The sequence below is a fragment of the Lissotriton helveticus genome, chromosome 6 (assembly GCF_964261635.1).
Source record: "Lissotriton helveticus chromosome 6, aLisHel1.1, whole genome shotgun sequence".
Taxonomy (NCBI): Eukaryota; Metazoa; Chordata; class Amphibia; order Caudata; family Salamandridae; genus Lissotriton; species Lissotriton helveticus.
In genome coordinates, this window is record NC_136067.1 from 1274337871 (window position 1) to 1274363283 (window position 25413).

At 47.2% G+C, this 25413-nt stretch overlaps 1 protein-coding gene across 2 annotated transcripts in view; it reads left to right on the forward strand.

Annotated features, from left to right (window-relative positions):
* Positions 1–25413, forward strand: part of DHX57 (DExH-box helicase 57) — a 539830-nt gene that overhangs the window by 306257 nt on the left and 208160 nt on the right. For both annotated transcript variants that reach the window (XM_078649008.1, XM_078649007.1), the window contains one exon: positions 25075–25129. In XM_078649008.1, the coding sequence (XP_078505134.1) occupies positions 25075–25129 (55 nt within the window). The remainder of the gene's footprint in view (positions 1–25074; positions 25130–25413) is intronic.

Genomic DNA, 25413 nt, shown 5'->3' on the forward strand with positions numbered 1-25413 from the left:
GCTCAAGGTCAGAGTTCTGACAGTGACTAATTCTTCTTCTGTTCCACTAGGGTTAACTGGAATTCATTCTGACAGTATTACTGCCTGTACCCAATCTACAGAAAAGGGCATGTGAGTGTACTTTATTGTTAAGTCAAGGCACCAACCTGATTTGCTAGACAAGAAAGGGCTAGAGTATTTTGTAGAGTATTGCAGGATATCTTTCTAGGAAACCTTAGCACTAGGTGAGATTTGCTAGGATCATTTATTGGAGGGAGAAAGTATATCATCAAATGCAGTGCAATGTTAAGTTTCTTGTTATTGATGTAACTAAGCAAATGGAGAAACCTGTGATCTAAAGAAAAGAAATAACAAAGCAGTGTGATAAGATAAGAAGAGTAAACAAAGTATTTTCATAAAACAGCTCTTATTTTTCTAAAAAAAGAATTGGTGTAGTGTCATTTTTGAGTGGATGGACGTTCTGGTTCGAGGCATGTGGGCTGCTGAATTCATATCTATAGCATAGATCGCCGCCTAGTGTTGGGTCCGGATGATTGCACATTGTTGTCCTGGAAGAGTCTTCGAAGTATCACGAGATAGGTGGCTCCTCCCCTGGACTACAGTGCGCATGGGCATCGACTCCATCCTCAGATTGTTTTTTTCCGCCATTGGGTTCGGATGTAATTTCGTTATCTCCAGTTCGGAATCAACTTAAACTTTTTTAAGGCCCGAAGGCCTTTTTCTATTCGTCGGTATTGTTTGCGTTCGGTGCCCCGGTTCTATTCCGACTCAGTTCCTGAGTTGGATTTCCAGGGAGTCGAGTGACTCTTCGGTGATCGAGGCCCAGTGGACGCAGCAAGACCCTCGACAACACGACATGGAACGGAGCCCGTTCAAGAAGTGTCCCGTGTGTGGATCGAAGTACCCACACATCGACGTCCACCCGGTGTGCAACAAGTGCCTGTCGCCGGACCACAATGAAGCCAGCTGTATGGCTTGTTCAAAGTTTCGCTCGACGAAGACTCTGCGGCTTCGGCGCGTGGCGTGCATGGCGGCCCCGCAGTCGGCCCCAGCACCGGTGGACATCTTCGACGACTAAGAAGCGGACGGACAAGAGGTTCGACTGCAGATTTCACCTCCAACGGTGGACATCTCCCGACCCCAGGACCACACTTAGAGGCGAGTAAAGATAAGAGAGGTACCCCTTAACTAGAGTCAAGGGAAATGGGGTTCACCAACCAATATAAAAGAGAGATTCCCTTGAAGAAGGTTATTCACATTAACGCCATAAATATGGAACAAACAGGGACTATAACAACTGGATAAAGGTTAAAAAAACTCACAATTTTTATTGTATACAATGTAGTTAAAACGGCATAAAGCAGATAAACTGTTAAGCACAGGATAAAAGAAGTTTAAAAATAACAATCCATATACAATATTGACCAGCAATATTGCTGAGAAACAGACAGAAAAAAACCACAGTGAGACATACAAATGATGCAATACACGGTGTGTGTTCTAATGCTCTTTTTTTGGAACAGCGGTGTTATGCAGGTAAAATATTATTCTGTCAACAGCGATGTCTGAGCCATGAATCACACTGTACTAGGGCGTCGACGCGTTTCGGTGGTTTGTTGAAATTCTATCCACCTTTATCAAGACAAAAATTCTATTTCTGTCGTGTTATACAAATGTTCCTAAAGGATAGATACACAGTAGAATTAATAACATGGCAATAAACTCGTTTTACAATCTTAAATAAACTGTGTTATTTCACATTAGTTGTCTAATCTTTACATTGGGTCTCTAAGTGCAGATTTCTTAACATCATGAGAGAGCTACAAGGTCATTACACATTATGTCCTACAAGTCAAACACTATAATACATTTCTAGCAAGGGGGAACCATCTTTTATATTGGTTCTGAGGACAACCTACAAGAGTAGTCAGGGCCCCAAGATCTATAAATTGGTGGTATGAGGGGGCCTGGATGTGTTCTAAGGTCTGGTCCCCATACGTTTATTGAACCCTCAAAGATTTAGGCAGGATCGTGTGATAGTTTAAATCGTGGTTCGACCCACCTTGTTGACGAAAGGAATTCATTATGAATCTTTTTTGTTGGGAGAAGGGACCGCATGCATTTATTATGTTGGTACAAAGGGGTAGTTTTCATATCCACAGAGAAAATGAAATGAAATATATTTACCACTATGATTTGAGGACCGGTATAGAGTATTATTGTTGTCGTCCTCTATGAAGACGTGATTTTCAGACCGAGGTAATTCTTGGAAGTCGTTCTAATTTTTACTATTGTTAAAATTTCCGATGGAAAAATGCATCTAGCAATGTGCTGAGAGGAAAAAGAAGGAAGTCAGTAGTTGCCCTCTTTGTATATAATAACTTGAATATTTTACCCTCTTCATTACATTGTACCTATTTAATATAAATATTAAATTTTGTTACCTTGTCTTAGATTTGTTTCGTGTTTGTGGCAAGGTGGCTCAAGTTTGGTAGTGATCCTCCTGCCTTTATCGAAATGACTTCTATTCTAGTGTTCCTGTGGGGTATACCTGCAATGCAATACCATAGAATAAGTATATTGTTCTCTACGGTGCATTATGTTGGGCCTATCTTGAGTGGAGTATAAGCTATATTTCCATACCTGTTGGGTAAAGTAGCAAAATAATGCCCGACTTCCTGGATGTACAGCGCTTTAAGTTCAAACCCGTTATGCTGGACCAGAGGCGCCTAAGTCTTGCCCCAGAGACGTGAGTAAAGATTCCCTGTCGGGGAGGTACAAAAAGTATCCATTAAGAGTTTTTAAGGCTTTCAATGACTCTCCTAGGGGGTCATAAACTATAGAGGCCAAAGTGCCGTGATGGCGTCTATCTGCAGATCTTACCTCTACGTCTTCTGTCGGCTGCACGCTTCTCTGGTCGTTTTCTTTCGATGTGAGCCGGATAGCGGTTCGCTATAGTTATAACATAGAAGCTCGCTATCCATTGGTTCTGTTATCAGCCAATGGGAGCTTGAAAGAGTGAGCCCTGAAATTAGCATACCGCGGCTAGGAATTCCTCTGTTCTCATCGGGTGAGAGCGATAATGATTCGAGATGGAAGCTGAGACGGAGAAGACATTGCGCAACATGAATGCGCCTTTTATTTTTTCTTGTAAATGTTTCTCTCGTGGTCGTATTCTACAGGGAACATTATTGTAAACAAGTTTTATTTTTCTGCAGTTATACAATAATGTGGAGTTACATTATATCGTGTTGTAGTAACACCGTCTTAGAGGGACTCAGCGGATTCAGCGTAGTGTGGGTCTGTGTCTGTTCCATAATTACAACAGGTCAGTTAATGGACTCAACTTTCACAGGTTTGAAAAAATATCAAACCCGCTAAGGCACTCATCAAGAGTTACTTATGTGGGGAGAAATATTTTTAAAACATGTTTGTATATAATAGGAGGGGCTGTCTATAGCTGAAAGATATGTTTGGAGAAAAAGGCACATGACATAACCAATAAGAAGGAAGGTTGGTACTTTGAAAAGATGTTTTAAATACATTTAGTCCAGTCTTCCCTGGTGTTGAGTCCTTTGTCTATGGTATTTAGATGGCAGAAGTACCATTGTTCTCTCGTTTTCCTGAGTTTATCAATATCCCCACCACGCCTGGTGGTTCTGATTTTCTCCAGAATGAACCAACGCACATCCTCACAGGAGTGATTGTGCTGTCTGAAATGTTCCGTAAGGGGGGCATTGCATTTGTTAGTGCGGATCGCTGATTTGTGCTCAAGAACTCTAACTCTGAGTTCTCTGCTAGTCTCGCCCACGTATCCTAGGTTACATGGGCAAATTAACAGGTAGACAACATTCTGACTTCTACAGTTGTTGAATGTTTTTGATGTAAGAGACTTTCCATTGTAGATGAAGGGGGTTTCTGAAATGCATTGTGGACAGATGGAGCAAGTCCCGCACCTATAGTTACCTGTAGCCAGTCCACCAGTTTGTTGTGATTCCCCAGGAGGTTTGTAGGTATGTACAAGACAGTTACAGATGGTTTTGTTTCTTCTGAAAGAAAACAGGGGTTTGTTTAGTTGTTTGTCACTTTTAAAATTTAAGATGCGCCAATTTCTATTAATTATATTCTTGATCTGGTTACTGGCCTGAGAAAATTGGGTCACAAAAACTATCTTGTCGAGATGATTATCTGTTCTAGTTTTATTCTGGTCAAGGAGACTGTCCCGATTATAAAAGCGAGCTCGCTTGAAAGAGTGTTTAATTAATTTGTTAGGATAGCCTCTTTCTTTCAACTTCTTTTTTGTATTCTCTGAGTGTTTATAAAAATCCTCCAAATTTGAGCAATTTCTTCTAAGTCTAAGGAATTCTCCGAAAGGCACGTTGTCTCTCTGTGCCTTCGGATGATTGCTTGAATAATGGAGGAGTGTGTTTTTATCAGTTGGCTTAGTAAATAATTCAACTTTTAAAATACCTTGTTCGTCTTTAATTACTATATCAAGGAATTCAACTCTGGAGTTGCAATGGTGACCTGTGAATTTTAAATTTGGGTCACCCAGGTTTAACCACTCTAGAAAACTAAGTAAATCCTCACTGGCACCGCTCCAGATAAATACAATATCATCTATGTAGCGGTGCCAGCAGGAAATGTTTTCAAAGAAGGGTGCGGCCTCATTAAAGATGTGTTTTAATTCGAAATTTCCCACATACAAGCAGGCCAGGCTAGGGGCACATGTGGCCCCCACGCTGGTCCCCTTGATCTGTAGGAACAAGTCTTCCCTAAATAAAAATAAATTTCTTTCTCAGATGGATGCACGACATGATGAAATTACTTTCCCCACCTTTAAAGGTGGGGAAAGTAATTTCATCATGTCGTGCATCCATCTGATCTTAAAAAGAAATTTATTTTTATTTAGGTTTGATATAGTAATTAAAGACGAACAAGGTATTTTAAAAGTTGAATTATTTACTAAGCCAACTGATAAAAACACACTCCTCCATTATTCAAGCAATCATCCGAAGGCACAGAGAGACAACGTGCCTTTCGGAGAATTCCTTAGACTTAGAAAAAATTGCTCAAATTTGGAGGATTTTTATAAACACTCAGAGAATACAAAAAAGAAGTTGAAAGAAAGAGGCTATCCTAACAAATTAATTAAACACTCTTTCAAGCGAGCTCGCTTTTATAATCGGGACAGTCTCCTTGACCAGAATAAAACTAGAACAGATAATCATCTCGACAAGATAGTTTTTGTGACCCAATTTTCTCAGGCCAGTAACCAGATCAAGAATATAATTAATAGAAATTGGCGCATCTTAAATTTTAACAGTGACAAACAACTAAACAAACCCCTGTTTTCTTTCAGAAGAAACAAAACCCTCCGTAACTGTCTTGTACATACCTACAAACCTCCTGGGGAATCACAACAAACCCTTACTGGTGGACTGGCTACAGGTAACTATAGGTGCGGGACTTGCTCCATCTGTCCACAATGCATTTCAGAAACCCCCTTCATCTACAATGGAAAGTCTCTTACATCAAAAACATTCAACAACTGTAGAAGTCAGAATGTTGTCTACCTGTTAATTTGCCCATGTAACCTAGGATACGTGGGCGAGACTAGCAGAGAACTCAGAGTTAGAGTTCTTGAGCACAAATCAGCGATCCGCACTAACAAATGCAATGCCCCCCTTACGGAACATTTCAGACAGCACAATCACTCCTGTGAGGATGTGCGTTGGTTCATTCTGGAGAAAATCAGAACCACCAGGCGTGGTGGGGATATTGATAAACTCAGGAAAACGAGAGAACAATGGTACTTCTGCCATCTAAATACCATAGACAAAGGACTCAACACCAGGGAAGACTGGACTAAATGTATTTAAAACATCTTTTCAAAGTACCAACCTTCCTTCTTATTGGTTATGTCATGTGCCTTTTTCTCCAAACATATCTTTCAGCTATAGACAGCCCTTCCTATTATATACAAACATGTTTTAAAAATATTTCTCCCCACATAAGTAACTCTTGATGAGTGCCTTAGCGGGTTTGATATTTTTTCAAACCTGTGAAAGTTGAGTCCATTAACTGACCTGTTGTAATTATGGAACAGACACAGACCCACACTACGCTGAATCCGCTGAGTCCCTCTAAGACGGTGTTACTACAACACGATATAATGTAACTCCACATTATTGTATAACTGCAGAAAAATAAAACTTGTTTACAATAATGTTCCCTGTAGAATACGACCACGAGAGAAACATTTACAAGAAAAAATAAAAGGCGCATTCATGTTGCGCAATGTCTTCTCCGTCTCAGCTTCCATCTCGAATCATTATCGCTCTCACCCGATGAGAACAGAGGAATTCCTAGCCGCGGTATGCTAATTTCAGGGCTCACTCTTTCAAGCTCCCATTGGCTGATAACAGAACCAATGGATAGCGAGCTTCTATGTTATAACTATAGCGAACCGCTATCCGGCTCACATCGAAAGAAAACGACCAGAGAAGCGTGCAGCCGACAGAAGACGTAGAGGTAAGCTCTGCAGATAGACGCCATTACGGCACTTTGGCCTCTATAGTTTATGACCCCCTAGGAGAGTCATTGAAAGCCTTAAAAACTCTTAATGGATACTTTTTGTACCTCCCCGACAGGGAATCTTTACTCACGTCTCTGGGGCAAGACTTAGGCGCCTCTGGTCCAGCATAACGGGTTTGAACTTAAAGCGCTGTACATCCAGGAAGTCGGGCATTATTTTGCTACTTTACCCAACAGGTATGGAAATATAGCTTATACTCCACTCAAGATAGGCCCAACATAATGCACCGTAGAGAACAATATACTTATTCTATGGTATTGCATTGCAGGTATACCCCACAGGAACACTAGAATAGAAGTCATTTCGATAAAGGCAGGAGGATCACTACCAAACTTGAGCCACCTTGCCACAAACACGAAACAAATCTAAGACAAGGTAACAAAATTTAATATTTATATTAAATAGGTACAATGTAATGAAGAGGGTAAAATATTCAAGTTATTATATACAAAGAGGGCAACTACTGACTTCCTTCTTTTTCCTCTCAGCACATTGCTAGATGCATTTTTCCATCGGAAATTTTAACAATAGTAAAAATTAGAACGACTTCCAAGAATTACCTCGGTCTGAAAATCACGTCTTCATAGAGGACGACAACAATAATACTCTATACCGGTCCTCAAATCATAGTGGTAAATATATTTCATTTCATTTTCTCTGTGGATATGAAAACTACCCCTTTGTACCAACATAATCAATGCATGCGGTCCCTTCTCCCAACAAAAAAGATTCATAATGAATTCCTTTCGTCAACAAGGTGGGTCGAACCACGATTTAAACTATCACACGATCCTGCCTAAATCTTTGAGGGTTCAATAAACGTATGGGGACCAGACCTTAGAACACATCCAGGCCCCCTCATACCACCAATTTATAGATCTTGGGGCCCTGACTACTCTTGTAGGTTGTCCTCAGAACCAATATAAAAGATGGTTCCCCCTTGCTAGAAATGTATTCTAGTGTTTGACTTGTAGGACATAATGTGTAATGACCTTGTAGCTCTCTCATGATGTTAAGAAATCTGCACTTAGAGACCCAATGTGTAATGACCTTGTAGCTCTCTCATGATGTTAAGAAATCTGCACTTAGAGACCCAATGTAAAGATTAGACAACTAATGTGAAATAACACAGTGTATTTAAGATTGTAAAACGAGTTTATTGCCATGTTATTAATTCTACTGTGTATCTATCCTTTAGGAACATTTGTATAATACGACAGAAATAGAATTTTTGTCTTGATAAAGGTGGATAGAATTTCAACAAACCACCGAAACGCGTCGACGCCCTAGTACAGTGTGATTCATGGCTCAGACATCGCTGTTGACAGAATAATATTTTACCTGCATAACACCGCTGTTCCAAAAAAAGAGCATTAGAACACACACCGTGTATTGCATCATTTGTATGTCTCACTGTGGTTTTTTTCTGTCTGTTTCTCAGCAATATTGCTGGTCAATATTGTATATGGATTGTTATTTTTAAACTTCTTTTATCCTGTGCTTAACAGTTTATCTGCTTTATGCCGTTTTAACTACATTGTATACAATAAAAATTGTGAGTTTTTTTAACCTTTATGCAGTTGTTATAGTCACTGTTTGTTCCATATTTATGGCGTTAATGTGAATAACCTTGTTCAAGGGAATCTCTCTTTTACCACACTTAGAGGCACCCTTATCTACAAACCACCAGGAACCCGTAAACAATTCAGTGAAGACATCACCCCCACATCAGCCCACATGCCCTCGCCTCCGAGAACTACATTCTACTGGGAGACTTCAACTTCCACCTAGAAAAGAAAAACGACTGCAACACCACCGCCCTTCTGGACAACCTGGCCAATCTCGGACTCAAACAACTTGTTGACACCCCCACCCACTTAGCCGGACACACGCTCGACCCTATCTTCACCTCCAGCAAACACATCTCCTTCAATCTTACCACAGCTCTCCATTGGACGGACCACAGCTGTGTCCACTTCAGCTACAAAACTACCACGACTCACAACCCCCCACAACCTGCTCCTCGAAGAAACTGGAACAAAATCACCACAGACCAACTCCTCACATCGCTCAACCATAACCCTCCAGCCCTCTCATCGGACCCAAACGAAGCTGCCACCAAACTCAAACAATGGATCACTCACAGCGCTGACGAATTAGCCCCCCTAAAAAACCACCAGATCAAACAAGGTAGCAAAAAGGCCCCCCTGGTTTAACGATGAGCTTAAGAATTCCAAGAAACTATGCCGTACTCCCGAAAAAACATGGAGAAAAAACCCAACCACTGACAACCTGACCACCTTCAAGGCAGCCACCCGCAAACACCACCAATTGATCCGATCCACCAAGAAATCAGCATTCAAGGATCGACTCGACAACAACGCCCACAACAGCAAGGAACTATTCAACATCGTCAAAGAATTTACCAACCCCACCGCAGCCTCAAACGACTATACTCCCTCCCAAGACCTCTGCGACTCATTATCCTCTTTCTTCTACAACAAAATCGCCGACATACATAACAGCTTTGTGAACATTTCGAAAGAACAGCCCACCACACCCACTCCCAAACCCGAACCGCTCTCTAACAACCTTAGCGCCTGGAACCCAATCACCACTGATGACACCATCCGCCTAATGAACTCCATCCATTCAGGTTCGCCAACCGACCCCTGTCCCCACCACATCTTCAACAAAGCAGACTCCACCATCGCACCCCATCTCCGTGATGTCATCAACTGCTCCTTCAACTCCGTCACCTTCCCAGAAAGCTGGAAACACGCCGAACTCAGTGCCCTCCTGAAGAAACCCACAGCTGACCCCTCTGAACTTAAGGACTACCGCCCCATTTCCCTCCTCCCATTCCCTGCCAAAGTCAATGAGAAAGCCGTTAATAGCCAGCTCGCCGCCTTCCTTGAATCCAACAACTCCCTCGACCCCTCGCAGTCCGGCTTTAGAACCAAACACAGCACCGAAACCGCCCTCATTGCAGCAACAGATGACATCCGAACGCTTCTGGACAACGGAGAAACAGTTGCCCTCATCCTACTCGACCTCTCCGCCGCCTTCGACACAGTCTGTCATAGCACCCTCATTTAACGCCTCAGCAACGTCGGAATACAAGGAAAAGCCTTGGACTGGATCATCTCGTTCCTCGCCGGGAGAACCCAGAGAGTCCGTCTCCCCCCATTCAAATCAGAGGCCACCGAAGTCATCTGCGGAGTCCCACAAGGATCATCACTCAGTCCCACCCTCTTCAATGTTTACATGAGTCCCCTCGCATCCATCGCGCGACAACACAACCTCAACATCATCTCCTACGCTGACGACACCCAGCTGATCCTTTCCCTCACCAAAGACCCTAACACCGCCAAAACCAATCTTCATGAAGGCATGAAAGAAGTAGCCGAATGGATGAAAAACAGCCGCTTAAAACTTAACTCAGACAAAACGGAAGTTCTCATCCTAGGATCCTCACCCTCTGCCTGGGACGACTCTTGGTGGATGGTCAGAGGTCGACTGTCGGGTCGACGAAACCGTCCGCTTCCTTTACGAAGCAAGTCTCGGACTCCCTCAAGCGAATTAGGGACAAAGCTTCAGCGTCGGAACCGAAAATGCATTCCACCCCGACGCAAGCTGTACCGACGCCAAAGACTTCGGCGCCGCTACTCTTCATGTTGCCGCCAAAGGTGGCACCAAAGGCCTTCGCACCTCGGTCGGTGCCCAAGGACTCGGTGGTATCGAAGCCAACTCACCCGCCTGGGAGTTTGACGCATCGACCACCCTTAATGGAGGAGCAGTCGGAGCATTTCATCGATGCCGACACCGGAAAGCTCCTGCTTTACGAGAGGAAAATCCCAGCATCGCAGACTTTGGACTCATATACTATTCCTCTGAAGCGCAAACGGCCTGCTCCAGACACTCAAGTCTTGGTCGAACCCATACTTCCTACAGGACTTACAACACCCTCACCCACTTACTCTGATGGAGAGGATGCAGGGGAGCAGGACGAGGAATACAATTTTCCAGCCAACACAGAGCCTGATGATCAACAGGACTCCTGGATAGGGGCAGGTGACCAAGGGGATCAGCACACCGTCCATGACCCTCAGGTGTACAATGTTAAAACTTCTCCCACCGAGGATTCTGCGGCATTTAATGCCTTAATTGAAAGGGCAGCCAAGAACCACGACGTGGAACTACATGCTGACCCTGTGGAAGTGGACTTCCTCTTTGACACTTTCTCATCTGCTGAAAAGACTGTCAAGTCTCTTCCTATGCTAAAGGGGGTCCTCAAGCATGCTGCGGACATTTTTAAGGAACCCACACGGTCAAGGGTGGTCAACCCTAGAATCGAGAAGAAATACAGAGTGGCACCTGGCGATCCTACCTACATAAAGGGCCAGTTGCCATTGGACTCTTTGGTAGTTTCTAATGCCCGCAAAAGGGCGAATTCGCAGACCACCGGTGAAGCTCCTCCCCCAGACAAAGAATCTAAAGTGCTTGAGGCATCGGGAAAGAGAGTAGCAGCTCAGGCGGCCAATATCTGGCGTATCTCTAACACGCAGGCACTATTGGCTAGATACGACAGGGCGCACTACGACACACTCGAGACCCTGTTGCAGCATCTACCAGACCAATATAAAGAGGCAGGGGAAATGCTTATCCAGGAAGGGAAGCTCATCTCTAACGCTTCCATTAAGTGCGCATTAGACGTGGCAGACACTGCAGCCAGAGCAATTAATACCAGTGTAATGCTCAGACGGCAAGCATGGCTCAGAATCTCAGGTTTTAAATCAGAAATCCAAACAACCATCCTCAACCAGCCAGTGAACCCTGGCAGGTTATTTGGTCCAAAGGTGGATACCACCCTGGAAAAAATAAAGAAAGATACTGAGACTGCCAAGTCCATTGGAGCTCTCCAGTCCCAACAGTTTCGGGGGAACACTTTTCGTCGCTCAGGCAATCGAGGTGTTAACAGAGGCCAAATGTCACAGCAGACACAGTTCAATAAAGGTGGGGCGCAATCCTCGTACACAAAGCAGAGTAGAGGAGGATACCGGGGCAACAGCGCCAAGGGCAGAGGCAGAGGCAACAACAACTCCCGATCCTCTGCCACCAACAAACAGTGACTCCCTGTCACTGCCCCCCGACCATCCAACACCTGTCGGGGGGAGACTCCAGCGGTTCCTGCCAGTCTGGAAATCCATCACCACAGACAGGTGGGTCAGGAAACTTATCCAGTTCGGCTATTGTTTGGAGCTAACATCCACTCCACCCACCATACCACCAAAGCACTGTCCTATGTCAGCAGAGCATTTGCACTTATTGCAGCAGGAGGTTCTTGTCATGCTGCAAAAAGGCGCAATAGAACTCGTGCCAGTGGAGGAAGAAGGCACAGGGGTGTATTCCCTGTACTTCTTAATCCCAAAGAAGGACGGGTCCCTCAGACCTATTCTGGATCTAAGGCCCCTAAACCAGTATATTCTCTCTGAACACTTCCACATGCTAACACTGCAGCAGGTTCTTCCATTACTCAATCAGGGAGACTTCCTTGCAACCTTGGATCTCAAGGATGCCTACTTCCACATCCCACTCCACCCATCCCACAGGAAATACCTCAGGTTCACCATTCAGAATCGGCATTACCAATTCAAGGTCCTTCCTTACGGGGTGACCACAGCCCCCAGAGTGTTCACGAAATGTCTGGCGACAGTGGCGGCGCACCTCAGGAGACAAAACGTCCATGTCTATCCTTATCTGGACGACTGGCTGGTTCAGGCAAAGTCAGACCAGCAGTGCGCCACCGACATGTCCCGCACCATTCATCTCCTTCACGGTCTGGGCTTCTCACTGAACTATCCAAAGTCGCACCCTCAGCCGGCACATGTGCGACAGTATCTGGGCGCAACGATAGATACTCTGGCAGCCACGGCTCAGCCAAATTCAGTGAGGATCGGCAACATCCAGTCGCTAATTCAAAAGTTCAGGCCGCAACACTCGCTTCCAGCGAGAGTGTTTATGCAGTTGATAGGCATGATGGCCTCCTGCATCTTCATAGTCCCGCATATGAGGTTACATATGCGTCCGCTCCAAGAATGCTTGGCACATCAGTGGACTCAGGCTCAAGGACAGTTGAAAGACCTAGTGTTGGTGACCGGTCGGGCGTACAACTCTCTGCATTGGTGGACTCCACACAACCTTTGCAAGGGCCGACCGTTCCAAGAGCCTGTGCCACAGATTATCCTGACAACGGACGCATCTCTCCAGGGATGGGGAGCTCATGTACTCCACTACACGGTGCAGGGACTATGGTCGACGCAGCAAAGGAAGATGCACATCAACTACTTAGAACTGATGGCAATCTTCATGGCACTAAAGTCCTTCAAAGTACATCTGTGCAACAAGGTCGTGTTGATCCGGACGGACAACCTGACGGCAATGTACTATATCCAGAAGCAGGGAGGTACACACTCTCCACAGCTGTCTCATCTGGCTCAGAGCATGTGGAAGTGGGCCATTCAGAGGAACATCTTCCTCATGGCGGAACACCTCCCGGGCAAGGACAATCAGATGGCGGATCTGCTCAGCAGGTACAGCCACCAAATGCACGAGTGGGAGTTACACCCATCAGTACTCCACCCGTACTTCCAGCAGTGGGGTCATCCAGAGATAGACCTGTTTGCCACAAGGGAAAACGCAAAATGCCAAAGCTTTGCCGCCAGGTTCCCTCACCCACAATTGCGGGGCAATGCGATATGGATGAACTGGTCAGGCAGATTTGCGTACGCTTTTCCCCCAGCACCTCTCATACCGCTGGTGTCAAGAAAGCTAAAGCAACACTCGATGACACTCATCCTGGTTGCTCCAACGTGGGCACGCCAACCATGGTACACCACGTTTCTAGAACTCTCCGTGGTACCGCATCAAAGGCTGCGCCTCACACCCAGGCTCCTGACGCAGAACCATGGCGACATTCAGCACCCAGATCCGCAACAGCTCAACCTGGCGATCTGGCTCCTGAGGTCTTAGAATTTGGCTATCTTGACTTGCCTCCTGAATGCATGGACATCATCCGGGAGGCGAGGAGGCCCACTACAAGAGCTTGCTATGCAGCAAAATGGAAGCGGTTTGTCATTTACTGTACAGAACACGACATCAACCCGCTAGATGCATCCATTCCTAATATCATCTGCTATTTGTTACATCTTTACAAATGCAATCTAGCGTATGCTTCCATTAGGATACACTTATCCGCCATAGCGGCTTATCTCCAGAACAGGCAGCATCTCTCTGTTTTCAGGGTGCCTGCCATTAAAGCCTTCCTAGAAGGGCTGAAGCGGGTCATCCCTCCCAGGACCCCGCCAGCTCCTGTGTGGAACCTCAACGTGGTCCTCACCAGGTTGATGGGCCCGCCTTTTGAGCCTCTCCATTCCTGTGAGATTCAATTCTTAACATGGAAAGTGGCTTTTCTCATTGCCATTACCTCTCTACGGCGTGTTAGTGAGCTACAGGCGCTCACTGTACAAGAGCCATTTATTCAAAATCATTCCAACAGGGTAGTGCTGCGCACTAACCCTAAATTCCTTCCTAAGGTGGTTTCTCAGTTTCATGTTAATCAAACCATCGAACTGCCCGCATTCTTTCAGAACCCTGAAACGGTAGCAGAAAGGATGCTCCACACTTTTGATGTCAAAAGAGCGTTGATGTACTACATTGATAGGACAAAAGACTTTAGAAAAACACAACAGCTCTTTGTTGCCTTCTCAGCCCAGCACAATGGCAACCCCATTTCCAAAGCAGGTATAGCCAGGTGGATCGTTAAGTGTATTCAAATTTGCTATCACAAGGCTAAGCGCACTTTAATGGTCCCTCCCAGAGCCCACTCCACCCGCAAGTTGGGGGCCTCTATGGCTTTCCTTGGTAATATCCCTTTGGAAGATATTTGTAGAGCAGCCACATGGTCTACACCACATACCTTTACTAAACATTACTGTGTAGATGTGCACTCCAAGCAGCAGGCAGCTGTAGGGCAGGCTGTTCTTAAGACACTATTTCAGACTTCTGCAGCTGGCACAGGCGGCCGCCGTTAATGGAGGGACTGCTATGTATTCTATGCGATAGATATGAATTCAGCAGCCCACATGCCTCGAACTGAATATGCTACTTACCAGTATGCATCTGTTCTTGGCATGTAGGGCTGCTGACATTCATATCGCCCGCCCTCCTCCCCGGCGCCTGTAGCGGCTGCAGACTTTTCTTGCATTTACTCTTAGGCATGGCCATCGCTTACACTATTACACTCCATCTTTGCCACAATGGCTAAAAACAATCTGAGGATGGAGTCGATGCCCATGCGCACTGTAGTCCAGGGGAGGAGCCACCTATCTCGTGATACTTCGAAGACTCTTCCAGGACAACAATGTGCAATCATCCGGACCCAACACTAGGCGGCGATCTATGCTATAGATATGAATGTCAGCAGCCCTACATGCCAAGAACAGATGCATACTGGTAAGTAGCATATTCATTACTGAAGGGTGTGACGCAAACTTAGCACATGTACTCTGGAATTAGGCCTTCCTACTTAGCGCCAAGCTACCCTATGTGACTTGGAGATCCCAGGTCCAACATAATTGGTGTCTAGCGGTGGGATCACAACTGTGTTTGCGTCTACTCTACAGTAACAAAGTGAACTCCACAGGCCTACACCTGGAGTTTTCTCCTGGCGGACTTCCTAATTACTTCTTTTGTTTTTTCCAAATTTACTCCTGGTGGTGGGTGGAGGTAGCTTCGAATTGTCCCTTTTGAACCAAATCTTCCCGAGTGGTTGTCCCTATATCTCTCATAAGCAAAATGGAATTTGCTCTGGAGGAACTGGAGACCTATACTATAGCCCAGCTTAGAGACTTTTGCCAGAAGATGGGAGTTTTTTTTAAGCGTGGTGCCAAGAAGGGGGAACTCCAGACCAGTTTGAGGGCTTGGGTGGCAGCACATGGAGAGGGAAAGGAGGAGGAAGAGGAGACGGACCGGGACACAGTCATAGAGGTAGAAGGATTGTTTCCACTTGAGATGGGGAACCTACTACCAGGACCTAGGACCCTTTCAAGGGAGGGCAGCAGTGTCTCCGGAAGAAGCTTAACCGAAGCTGAACTAGTGGACAGGAGGGAAAAGAGACAGCTAAAGTGGGAGTTAGCCAAGATGGAAAAGGAGAAAGAGGAACAGAGGATGGCTCACGAGTTGAAACTTAGGGAGCTAGAACTCAAGGCCCTACAGATAGGACCCTCTAATTCTCCAAATGGTGGCAGCGAAACAAAAGAACTGACCAGGGAATCCAGACCCTACCTACCTAAAGATATAGTTGCCAGCTACAGCTCAGGGGATGACATCGCCAAGTGGCTGGCTGCCTATGAGGTCTCCTTAAGAGCCCATGGGATCCAGGAAAAACACTGGGGGGGTGGTTTATACAAATACATGCCTCCTAGTGGACGGGATACACTATTGGCCCTAGAGCAGGATGAGCAGACCCACTACCCCACCATGAAAGTGGCGCTGATCAAAAAGTTTGGACTGACCCCAGAGAAGTACAGGCAAAAGTTCAGGGGAAGTCACAAATTAGGCACACAAAATTGGGTGGATTTCCTGGACTATGCAAGGAAGGCCCTAGAGGGTTGGATACAAGGCAGCGAGGTGAGGGACTATGAGGGGTTGTACGACCTATTTCTCAAAGAGCACCTACTCGAGAAATGTTTTCCCGAGCTTCGTCAACACCTGGTGGACAGCAAGCTGACCAACCCCAGGAAGCTTGCAGAGGAGGCGGACATCTGGGCAAGTACCCGGGTGTCCTCAAAGGGGACTGGAGGGGATTCCCAAAGGGCCGGACAGGGCGCCCCCCAGAAGAAGTAGGGGGGAGATAAAAAGCGGGAGTTCTCAAAAGGTCCCCAAAACAGTTTCCAGGGAAAGGGAACAGGATTCACCCCTAAGGCTAACCCGCCCAGAAACTCTCATCCTGGCCAAAGCCAGCAGCCAAGGGTTGTCCACTGCTTCGAGTGTGGTGGTGTTGGACATTATAAGGGAGATGTCAGGTGCCCAAAGAGACCACCCCCTCCCACCGGAGGAAAAGCCCCGGGAGTAGCTAGTGTAGTGCTCGGGGAGGAGTTGCCCTTAGATAAGGGGGGTGAGTGGGCGGGTGTCACCTTAGTGTCCCTGGGAGATCGGGAGATGGTTCCTAAGATCCAGGTGCCCTCAAATACTGTAAAGTATGGGCAATGGGTCACCATCAATGGCCAAAGAGGGGAGGCTCTGAGAGACACAGGAGCCAGTATGACTATGGTAAGGAGTCAACTGGTGTCTCCAGAGCAGGTGATTCCACATGTACTCCACCCCGCCGCGATGGCTGACGGCAGATTGGGCCACTACCCTGTGGCCGAGGTTCCCTTTGAGTGGGAAGGGGTTGCAGGTTCACTTCGAGTTGCCGTAAGCCCTGCCGTGCCAGTCGATTGTCTGTTGGGAAATAACATGGAGCACAATGCTTGGAAGGAGGTGGAATACCGGACTCATTCGGAGATGCTGGGTACACCTGACTGGGCCTGTGCAAGCACAAGGTCTGCGACTGCCCAGAGAGGGAGTTCGCCTGGGCTGGAGCCTGGAACAATGGCCCAGCCCGCTGCTAAAAAGGGAAAGACCCGAAGACAGGAGAAGCCTGCTTCGGCTTCCACGCCCCATGAGACAGATCGGCCACCTGCGGTGGTAGGCCAGGAGTCCGTGGAGGGGGAAGTAGTCTCCCTGGAGGACTTACCTATCCCTGCTGATTGGCATGTGGAAGGAGGGCCTACCAGGGAGGAGTTTTGTAAGGGCCAGAAGGAGTGCCCTACCCTTGAGGGACTGAGGCGACAGGCCGAAGCCCAAGCAGCAGGGAACGTTGCAGGGCACTACCACATTTACTGGGAGGACGGACTCCTCTACAGTGAACCCAAGGTACCTTTACCCGGTTCATCCCGGGCCTTGGTAGTCCCTCAACGATACCGAGCCTTTCTTCTAGAATTGGCTCATGAGATTCCCTTGGCAGGACACTTAGGTCAGGACAAGACCTTTGCCCGGCTTGTCCCCCACTTTTACTGGCCTCAGATGAAAGTGGCATCCGACACATACTGTCGGACGTGTGTATCCTGTCAAGCCAGTGGGAAAACAGGGGTGAAGCTGAAAGCTCCCCTGGAACCACTTCCTGTCGTTAGCACCCCCTTTGAAAGGGTGGGCATCGACATTGTGGGGCCATTGGATCCACCAACTACAGCTGGTCACAGGTTTATCCTGGTTCTAGTGGATCACGCCACACGGTACCCAGAGGCAATTCCTCGGAGGACTGTCAATGCACCTGTAGTGGCTAGAGCCCTGATGGGGATTTTTACCCGGGTGGGTTTCCCCAAAGAAGTTGTGTCCGACAGGGGGACCAACTTCATGTCAGCATATATGCGGGCAATGTGGAAGGAGTGTGGAGTGACCTACCGGTTCATCACTCCATACCACCCCCAGTCCAATGGACTGGTAGAAAGGTTCAACAAGACCTTAAAAGGCATGATAAGAAGTCTGCCTGAGAGCCTGCGGAGGAAATGGGACGTCCTCCTACCCTGTTTGCTATTTTCCTACAGGGAAGTGCCGCAGAAGGGAGTGGGCTTCAGCCCCTTTGAGCTACTGTACGGACACCCTGTGCGTGGACCTCTCAGCCTGGTAAAGGATGGATGGGAAAAGTCTCCCAGAAAGCCTCCCCAGGATGTGGTGAGCTACATGCTGGCCTTCCGGAGCCAAATGGCAAAGTTGTGGAAGCAAGCTTCTGACAACTTGGAAGCCAGCCAAGCAGTAATGAAGGAGTGGTATGACCACAACGCTCACCCGGTGGAGTTGGAGCCTGGCCAGAAAGTGTGGGTGATGGAGCCTGGAGAGCTACGTGCTCTCCAGGATCTCTGGACAGGCCCCTTTGAGGTAATGGAGAAGAAGGGTAAGGCCACCTATCTGGTGGATCTTAAGACCCCTCGACAGCCCCTACGGGTGCTGCATGCTAATCGCCTCAAACCCCACCATGAGAGGCCCGAGGTCATCTTGATGATGGTGACTGATGGAGGAGAGGAAGCGGAAAGCGAACCTCTCCCGGACTTTTTTTCGTCTCAGGAAAAGGATGGGTCGGTGGAGGGAGTGATTCTCTCCCCATTCCTAACTCCTGAGCAGCGAGAGGACTGCCGCCAGATATTGGAGCAGTACTCTACGTTGTTCTCCCTTGTCCCGGGAAGAACCCACCTGTGTACCCATGATGTGGACACAGGAGACAGCCCACCAGTGAAGTCAAAGACCTACCGGCTGTCAGACAAGGTGAAGGCCAGCATCCACGGTGAGGTTACCAAGATGCTGGAGCTTGGAGTCATTGAACCTTCCAGTAGCCCCTGGTCCAGTCCGGTGGTTTTGGTACCAAAAGCTGCCCCACCAGGCACCACTCCAGAACTGAGGTTCTGTGTGGATTACCGGGGACTGAATTCAGTGACCAAGACTGATGCTCATCCGATCCCTAGGGCGGATGAATTGATTGACCGGCTGGGAGCTGCCCAATAACTGAGTACCTTTGACCTTACTTCAGGGTACTGGCAGATCTCCCTTACAGATGGAGCAAAGGAAAGGTCAGCTTTCTCCACACCTGAGGGACACTACCAGTTCTGTGTGATGCCCTTTGGGCTCAAGAACGCCCCTGCCACTTTTCAGCGGCTGGTGAACCAGGTCCTCTCCGGAATGGAGGCTTTCTCCGCTGCTTACCTGGATGACATTGCCGTCTTCAGCAGCAGTTGGGAGGACCATTTGCGTCACTTGCAAGCTGTTCTCCAGGCGCTGAAACAGGCTGGCTTGACAATCAAGGCCAGCAAATGTCAGATTGGGCAGGGGTCGGTTGTGTACCTAGGCCACTTGGTGGGTAGGGGAGCAGTGCAGCCCCTCCAGGCGAAGATTGAGGCGATCATGGCCTGGGAACCCCCCAAGACCCAGACTGAGGTCCGAGCCTTCCTGGGCCTCACAGGTTACTACCGTCGCTTTGTGAAGGGGTATGGCACTATTGTAGCGCCCCTCACAGAGCTCACATCCAAGAAACAACCTCGACGGGTAGTCTGGACAGAGGCTTGTCAGCAAGCCTTTGTGAAACTGAAACAGGCAATGTGTGCAGCACCGGTCCTGAGGGCCCCAGACTTCTCCAAGGAGTTCATTGTCCAGACAGACGCATCCGAACATGGCATTGGGGCAGTGTTATCGCAACTCAATGAAGAGGGTCTGGATCAGCCTGTAGTCTTCCTATCCAGGAGACTGCTTCCCCGGGAACAGAAGTGGAGTGCAATTGAGAGGGAAGCTTTTGCGGTGGTATGGGCTCTGAAGAAGTTGCGGCCATACCTGTTTGGCTCGCACTTCCTGGTTCAGACTGACCATCGACCTCTTCGTTGGCTGATGCAAATGAAGGGGGAAAATCCCAAGTTTTTTAGATGGTCCATCTCCCTACAGGGAATGGACTTCCGGGTGGAACATCGGCCTGGAGTGGACCATGCCAATGCAGACGGTCTCTCTAGGTATTTCCGCCTTAGTGATGAGGACACCCAAGGGGTTGGGTAGCTCTCCCCACTTTCAGCTGGGGGGGACGCGTGTTAGACCTGTCTGCCCTTTGAGTAGTCCCTCCTATTTAATTATTTATTTTGTCCCCTTTTTGCCCTCAAATACCCTTAATTTTTGTGTCCACTAGATTTTTCAGGTGTTGACCTAGGGGTTAGGTGCTCTTTGCCTCATAGTTTTTTTTCTGAGGCCTAGGCGCCTTACTGACTGGAATCACAAGATCCACAAAATGGTGGTCAGTAACTGTCACAACTGCCACCTCAGAGACTTGACCCATGGGGTAGGATAGGAACATTCCAGAACCTTCTGGTCCCTTCTGGACCTCCTGAGGTCAGCCTATATAAGGCGGAATGCTGGGCAGCCATTTTAAGAAGGTGCCAGATAGAGAAGCTTCTTGAGGAGCTGGCTGGAGCGCAGACTGCTGTGATTAGGGAAGGGTGATCCTGTCTGGGTTGATGGTTCTTTAAGGACTGCTGCCCGAGCGGTGAATCTGCCTCCCTTCCTGCTGATCTAGCCCAGCTAAGATAGGGCCTGAGGGGGGAAGGAAATGGACTTCTTTCCGGAGCCGGCGGCTAAATTTCCCCTTCCCTATCCCTAAATCTGGCCTGCTCAGATAAGCTTCCCATAAGACTGATTTCAGGGTCACAAGCCCAAGAGAGGACGGCAGCGGTAAGCGTGACCTGGATACCCTGCCTGGTTGTGTATGAGGAGAAGGGGCTGAGGTGTTTCCCCGCTTTCGCCAACCAACAACAACTGGATTGTTAGGGTTTCTATACAGTGGCAACCCCATTCACTCACCCAGGATTCCGGGTTCCGGGAAGTGCGGGGAAGTCGTCTTGTTGCCGAGCCTGGGAGAACCCCCCCCCTTCGAAGAATTGTGACTCCGTCTGGCGTACGGGGAGATTGGCTCTTCCGCGAAAGCCTGGTGGAGGAGGGCTTTGTGGCGGAGGAGTGGGCGTTGCCGAGAGAAGTGTTCTGACGGCTGCGCAAAACAGGAAGCTGGGGAGGCCTCTATCCCGAGGTAGGCGGTATTACACCGCAGTGACCCCTTTCCCGCGCACTCTCCGTGAGGCGGCGCTAATCGGTAGTGTCTTCTCTGCTGCGCAGGTCTGGTGAGGGAAAAGGCTTGGCTTCACCCGGCAGACGCCGCTCCAGGACCGAACACCGACCGGTGAGCGGAGGGAGGCCCCCGCCTCAGTTGGCGCACCGGATCAACAGCGGAGGCGGCTCGCTGCTGTGAGGAGTTAGCAGAAGGCCTGTGTTCCCACCGGGAGTCTGTGGTGAGGACGAAGACTCCCGGCGGCCGTGAGAGAATATAGTTGAATACTACATACCTCAAGTAAGCTGGGGGATTGGGGCTCTGGAGGGACACAGCTGCAGTAGACTTGCTAACGGGTCAACTGTCGATCCCGAGTGAAGAGGGAACGGATGTCAGGGGTTCGTGTGTAATAAAAAGAAACCATACGTTAGTAGCAAGAGACTGGCCAAGTATAAGACGGTCCTGGAAACCACAGACCAGAAACCAGGGAACCGGGTGATAACTGCTCAAGGTCAGAGTGAGTGTACTGTATTGTTAAGTCAAGGCACCAACCTGATTTGCTAGACAAGAAAGGGCTAGAGAATTTTGTAGAGTATTGCAGGATATCTTTCTAGGAAACCTTAGCACTAGGTGAGATTTGCTAGGATCATTTATTGGAGGGAGAAAGTATATCATCAAATGCAGTGCAATGTTAAGTTTCTTGTTATTGATGTAACTAAGCAAATGGAGAAACCTGTGATCTAAAGAAAAGAAATAACAAAGCAGTGTGATAAGATAAGAAGAGTAAACAAAGTATTTTCATAAAACAGCTCTTATTTTTCTAAAAAAAGAATTGGTGTAGTGTCATTTTTGAGTGGATGGACGTTCTGTTACTGAAGGGTGTGACGCAAACTTAGCACATGTACTCTGGAATTAGGCCTTCCTACTTAGCGCCAAGCTACCCTATGTGACTTGGGGATCCCAGGTCCAACAAGCAGTCTCTATATTTCTGAATGGTTTTAAATATCTGGGAGTGTTTCTATCCACACCTCAATCTATTTCATGGTACAGGACTTTGTGTCCCCTGAGGTGAAGATCGGTGGACCAGGTCTGCGTGTGGTCTCACCTGCCGCTCTTCTTACTTGGCAGATGTGCCATATTCAAAATGGTATTCATGCCCCCCTACTTTATCAGCTCCAGAACCACCCTTACTACCCTACAGCCAACCTGGTTCCGGGAATTAAACGCATTCCTCGCTCGCTTTCATTGGGAGGGAGGAGCGTTGCTCGTCGCTCTGAGAACCTGTTGTCAATCTACTTATAGTGGAGGTATTGCTACCCCAGCTGGTCAGGCCTGTCATTCAGCCTCACACATATTGGTCCTTAACGACTCGTGGTATGGAGATCGTAGGGACCCAGCATATGCAGTGGAGCGTTAGCGCATGGGGGTCATGTCGCTACACCAGATCTTATATTCCAGCCCGCAACTTAAGGCATTGTCGCCGGCGACCAGGATGGTCTTAGAGGTGTGGAAACGAGCGCTGCGTGCGATGGGCTGGTGGGGTAAACTGAGGAGGGAAACCCCCTTATGGCACAATGGTCAACTATCCCAAGTAATGCAGCTATCCTGGTTTCGGGGTTGGAATGACATTGACACGGTAGGGGCAGTTTCGCAGGGAGGTAGGTTGAAGTCTTTTCAAGAACTTCAGACAGAATTCAATATGCCTTGCACCCAATTTTACAAGTACTTACAACTGAGACATGCGCTCTCCCCATACTTGGCGCAACAAGATACTATACCTGAATTTAACCCTATCGAGGCCAAAGTCTTTATGGGGGATCTGGGGGATCACATAATAATTGAGATCTACCGTACGCTTATAAATAACACCCCCACGACACTGCATAAAACACAGGAGACCTGGGAGCTAGAACTGGGGCCCCTTGACGAAGATTATTGAGTGGAGGCGTTGAATCCCCACGTAGCGTAGCGATAGCTGCACGCCTGCAGCTGATCCAATTCAAGTACCTGCATCGGGCTACTTCACGAGATATAAGCTGTGGCAGGCGGGGCTGATTGCATCCCCTGAATCCTTGCGATGTGGGACAACTGAGGGAAACTTCTTCCACACAATATTTCAGTGTACATCTTTGTCGTGGTTTTGGAGGGGGGTTGCTGCATGCCTTTCGGAGGTCCTGGGTTGGGATATTCAACCTATGCCTCGATTATTTATGCTCCATATAACTGAGGGAATAGGTGGCAATAGATATAAGCTCCACTTACTGTTTCTAGGCCTCACTCTGGCTAAGCGCGATGTGGCTAGGGTATGGAAGAGTGAGTCTCCGCCGTTGGTCGTGCCCTTGAATAAGGACTTGACTTTTGTATGGGTCTAGAGATCCCAGTTTTTACAGCTAGAGGGTGTCCCTAGAAACATTATAAGATATGGAAGCGGTGGGCGGATTACAGGGCACTAGACTTAGATCCTCCTCTCTCTGACTGATGTCGAAGAATTGTTGGGTTAATGGTAATTTGCTACGCTATGGATGTAGACCTAATCTATATGTGTACTAAATTGCATCGATCTACATGTTTTAGATCGTTGAATGCCTCCAACGATATTGTTATGGCACTATTGTTTGTTGTTAAAATGTTATTGTTTTCTTTCTTTTTCTTGTGTTTTTTATGTCAACCCAGATATATTATTATAGAAAATGTTGAAATCAATGCTGCTTGTCATTATCTTTTACTGGCGTTTCATAAGACGTTGGTACTGTATCGGCCTTCAACAATAAAATTGAGTTGTGAAAAAGAAATTGTTTGCGCTAAAGTGCATTTCTGCTAGTGGAGTGGCTTGGGAGCTCTCTGGACCAAACCTCAAAAAACTGTTAATTATGTTTTACCAAAAATATTAAAGTACACCAATGGATGTGCGAGCAACAGCGAAGGTGGTGAGGGATTTAACAGAGAGGGAGCAAGGGGTGAAATAAAAATAAATCTAGGTGGTTGAAGAAGGTGGAGAAAAGCAGCAGACGAGGGAGAGAGCAATACAGAGTGCGGTTGGGGAGGAGAAGCCCACGAGAGAAGGAGCAACACACATGGGAGACAAACATAGTCCACAGATGTGGGTATTTGGCAGGGGGAGAACCACATGCGGGAGCCAGCTGGAAAATACATGCACTCTCATGGAGTGCTTAATGAAAAATAAAAAAGTAGTTCCATAAAAGTGGACGGTAGAAAGATAAAGGTCAGCCAAACAGCACGGTAAAGAGGATATGTTTTAGGGGAGGGGGAACGCGAGAAGTGGAAGGAAAGCCATTGAACAGCAATCGATGAAACAAGAGTGACAAAAAAGCAAACCAGTGGAAGGAACGGGCAGGCTCAAAGCTCAATGTACGCTTGTGGGATAGTCCACAAGGGGTCTTTCACAACTAGACAGCTAAACCTGACATGCAGACGAGACCAAAACACTGTAGAGGTATAATATTGCACTTTAGTAATCCTTTGCCTATGTGTTTCTGTTGATTTAATTACATTATTTTGCTTGGTTCTGAATGTGGTAGAATCTGTATATTTTACATATTTCTCATAATTGTTTTTACAGCACTCTCCTGCCTTTATAGGCGAGGTTGGTGTTTTAAGAAAATTCAATCAGTATATTAAAAGTATCTATATGAGTTTTGAACATGGATTGTGTGTAGGAAGCAGGAGGCATATTTACTCCACAAATGTGACCAATGAAAAGAGCCTACTTGTTATCAAAAAAATATGTTCTCCTCCTTGCTGTATATTTCTAAATGAACAACTAACTGCTGTGTTTTTCTTGTAGGCCGAACATTTCCCGTTGATCAATATTTCTTAGAAGATGCTATTGCAATGACTAGGTAAGAGATTTTTGGAGACTTTTAGCTTCACTTTGTAGCAAACTGCCTCAGACTGCACTACGTAAAGCAGCAGTGATTGCCTTTATTGGAACTTTATTTATTAGGTTTTGAGATAACCAGAGCTGAGAAACCAACCGTGTATATAGTCATCACAGAGAGTGATTTACAAAGCACTGGAGGATCACAGAAACACCATCATATCTTTTTTGTGTAAGAGCCCCCGTAAAGTTCCAACCACAGATGCTGACATTCAAGACGGTATGGTCGGAGACATCATCCGAAGG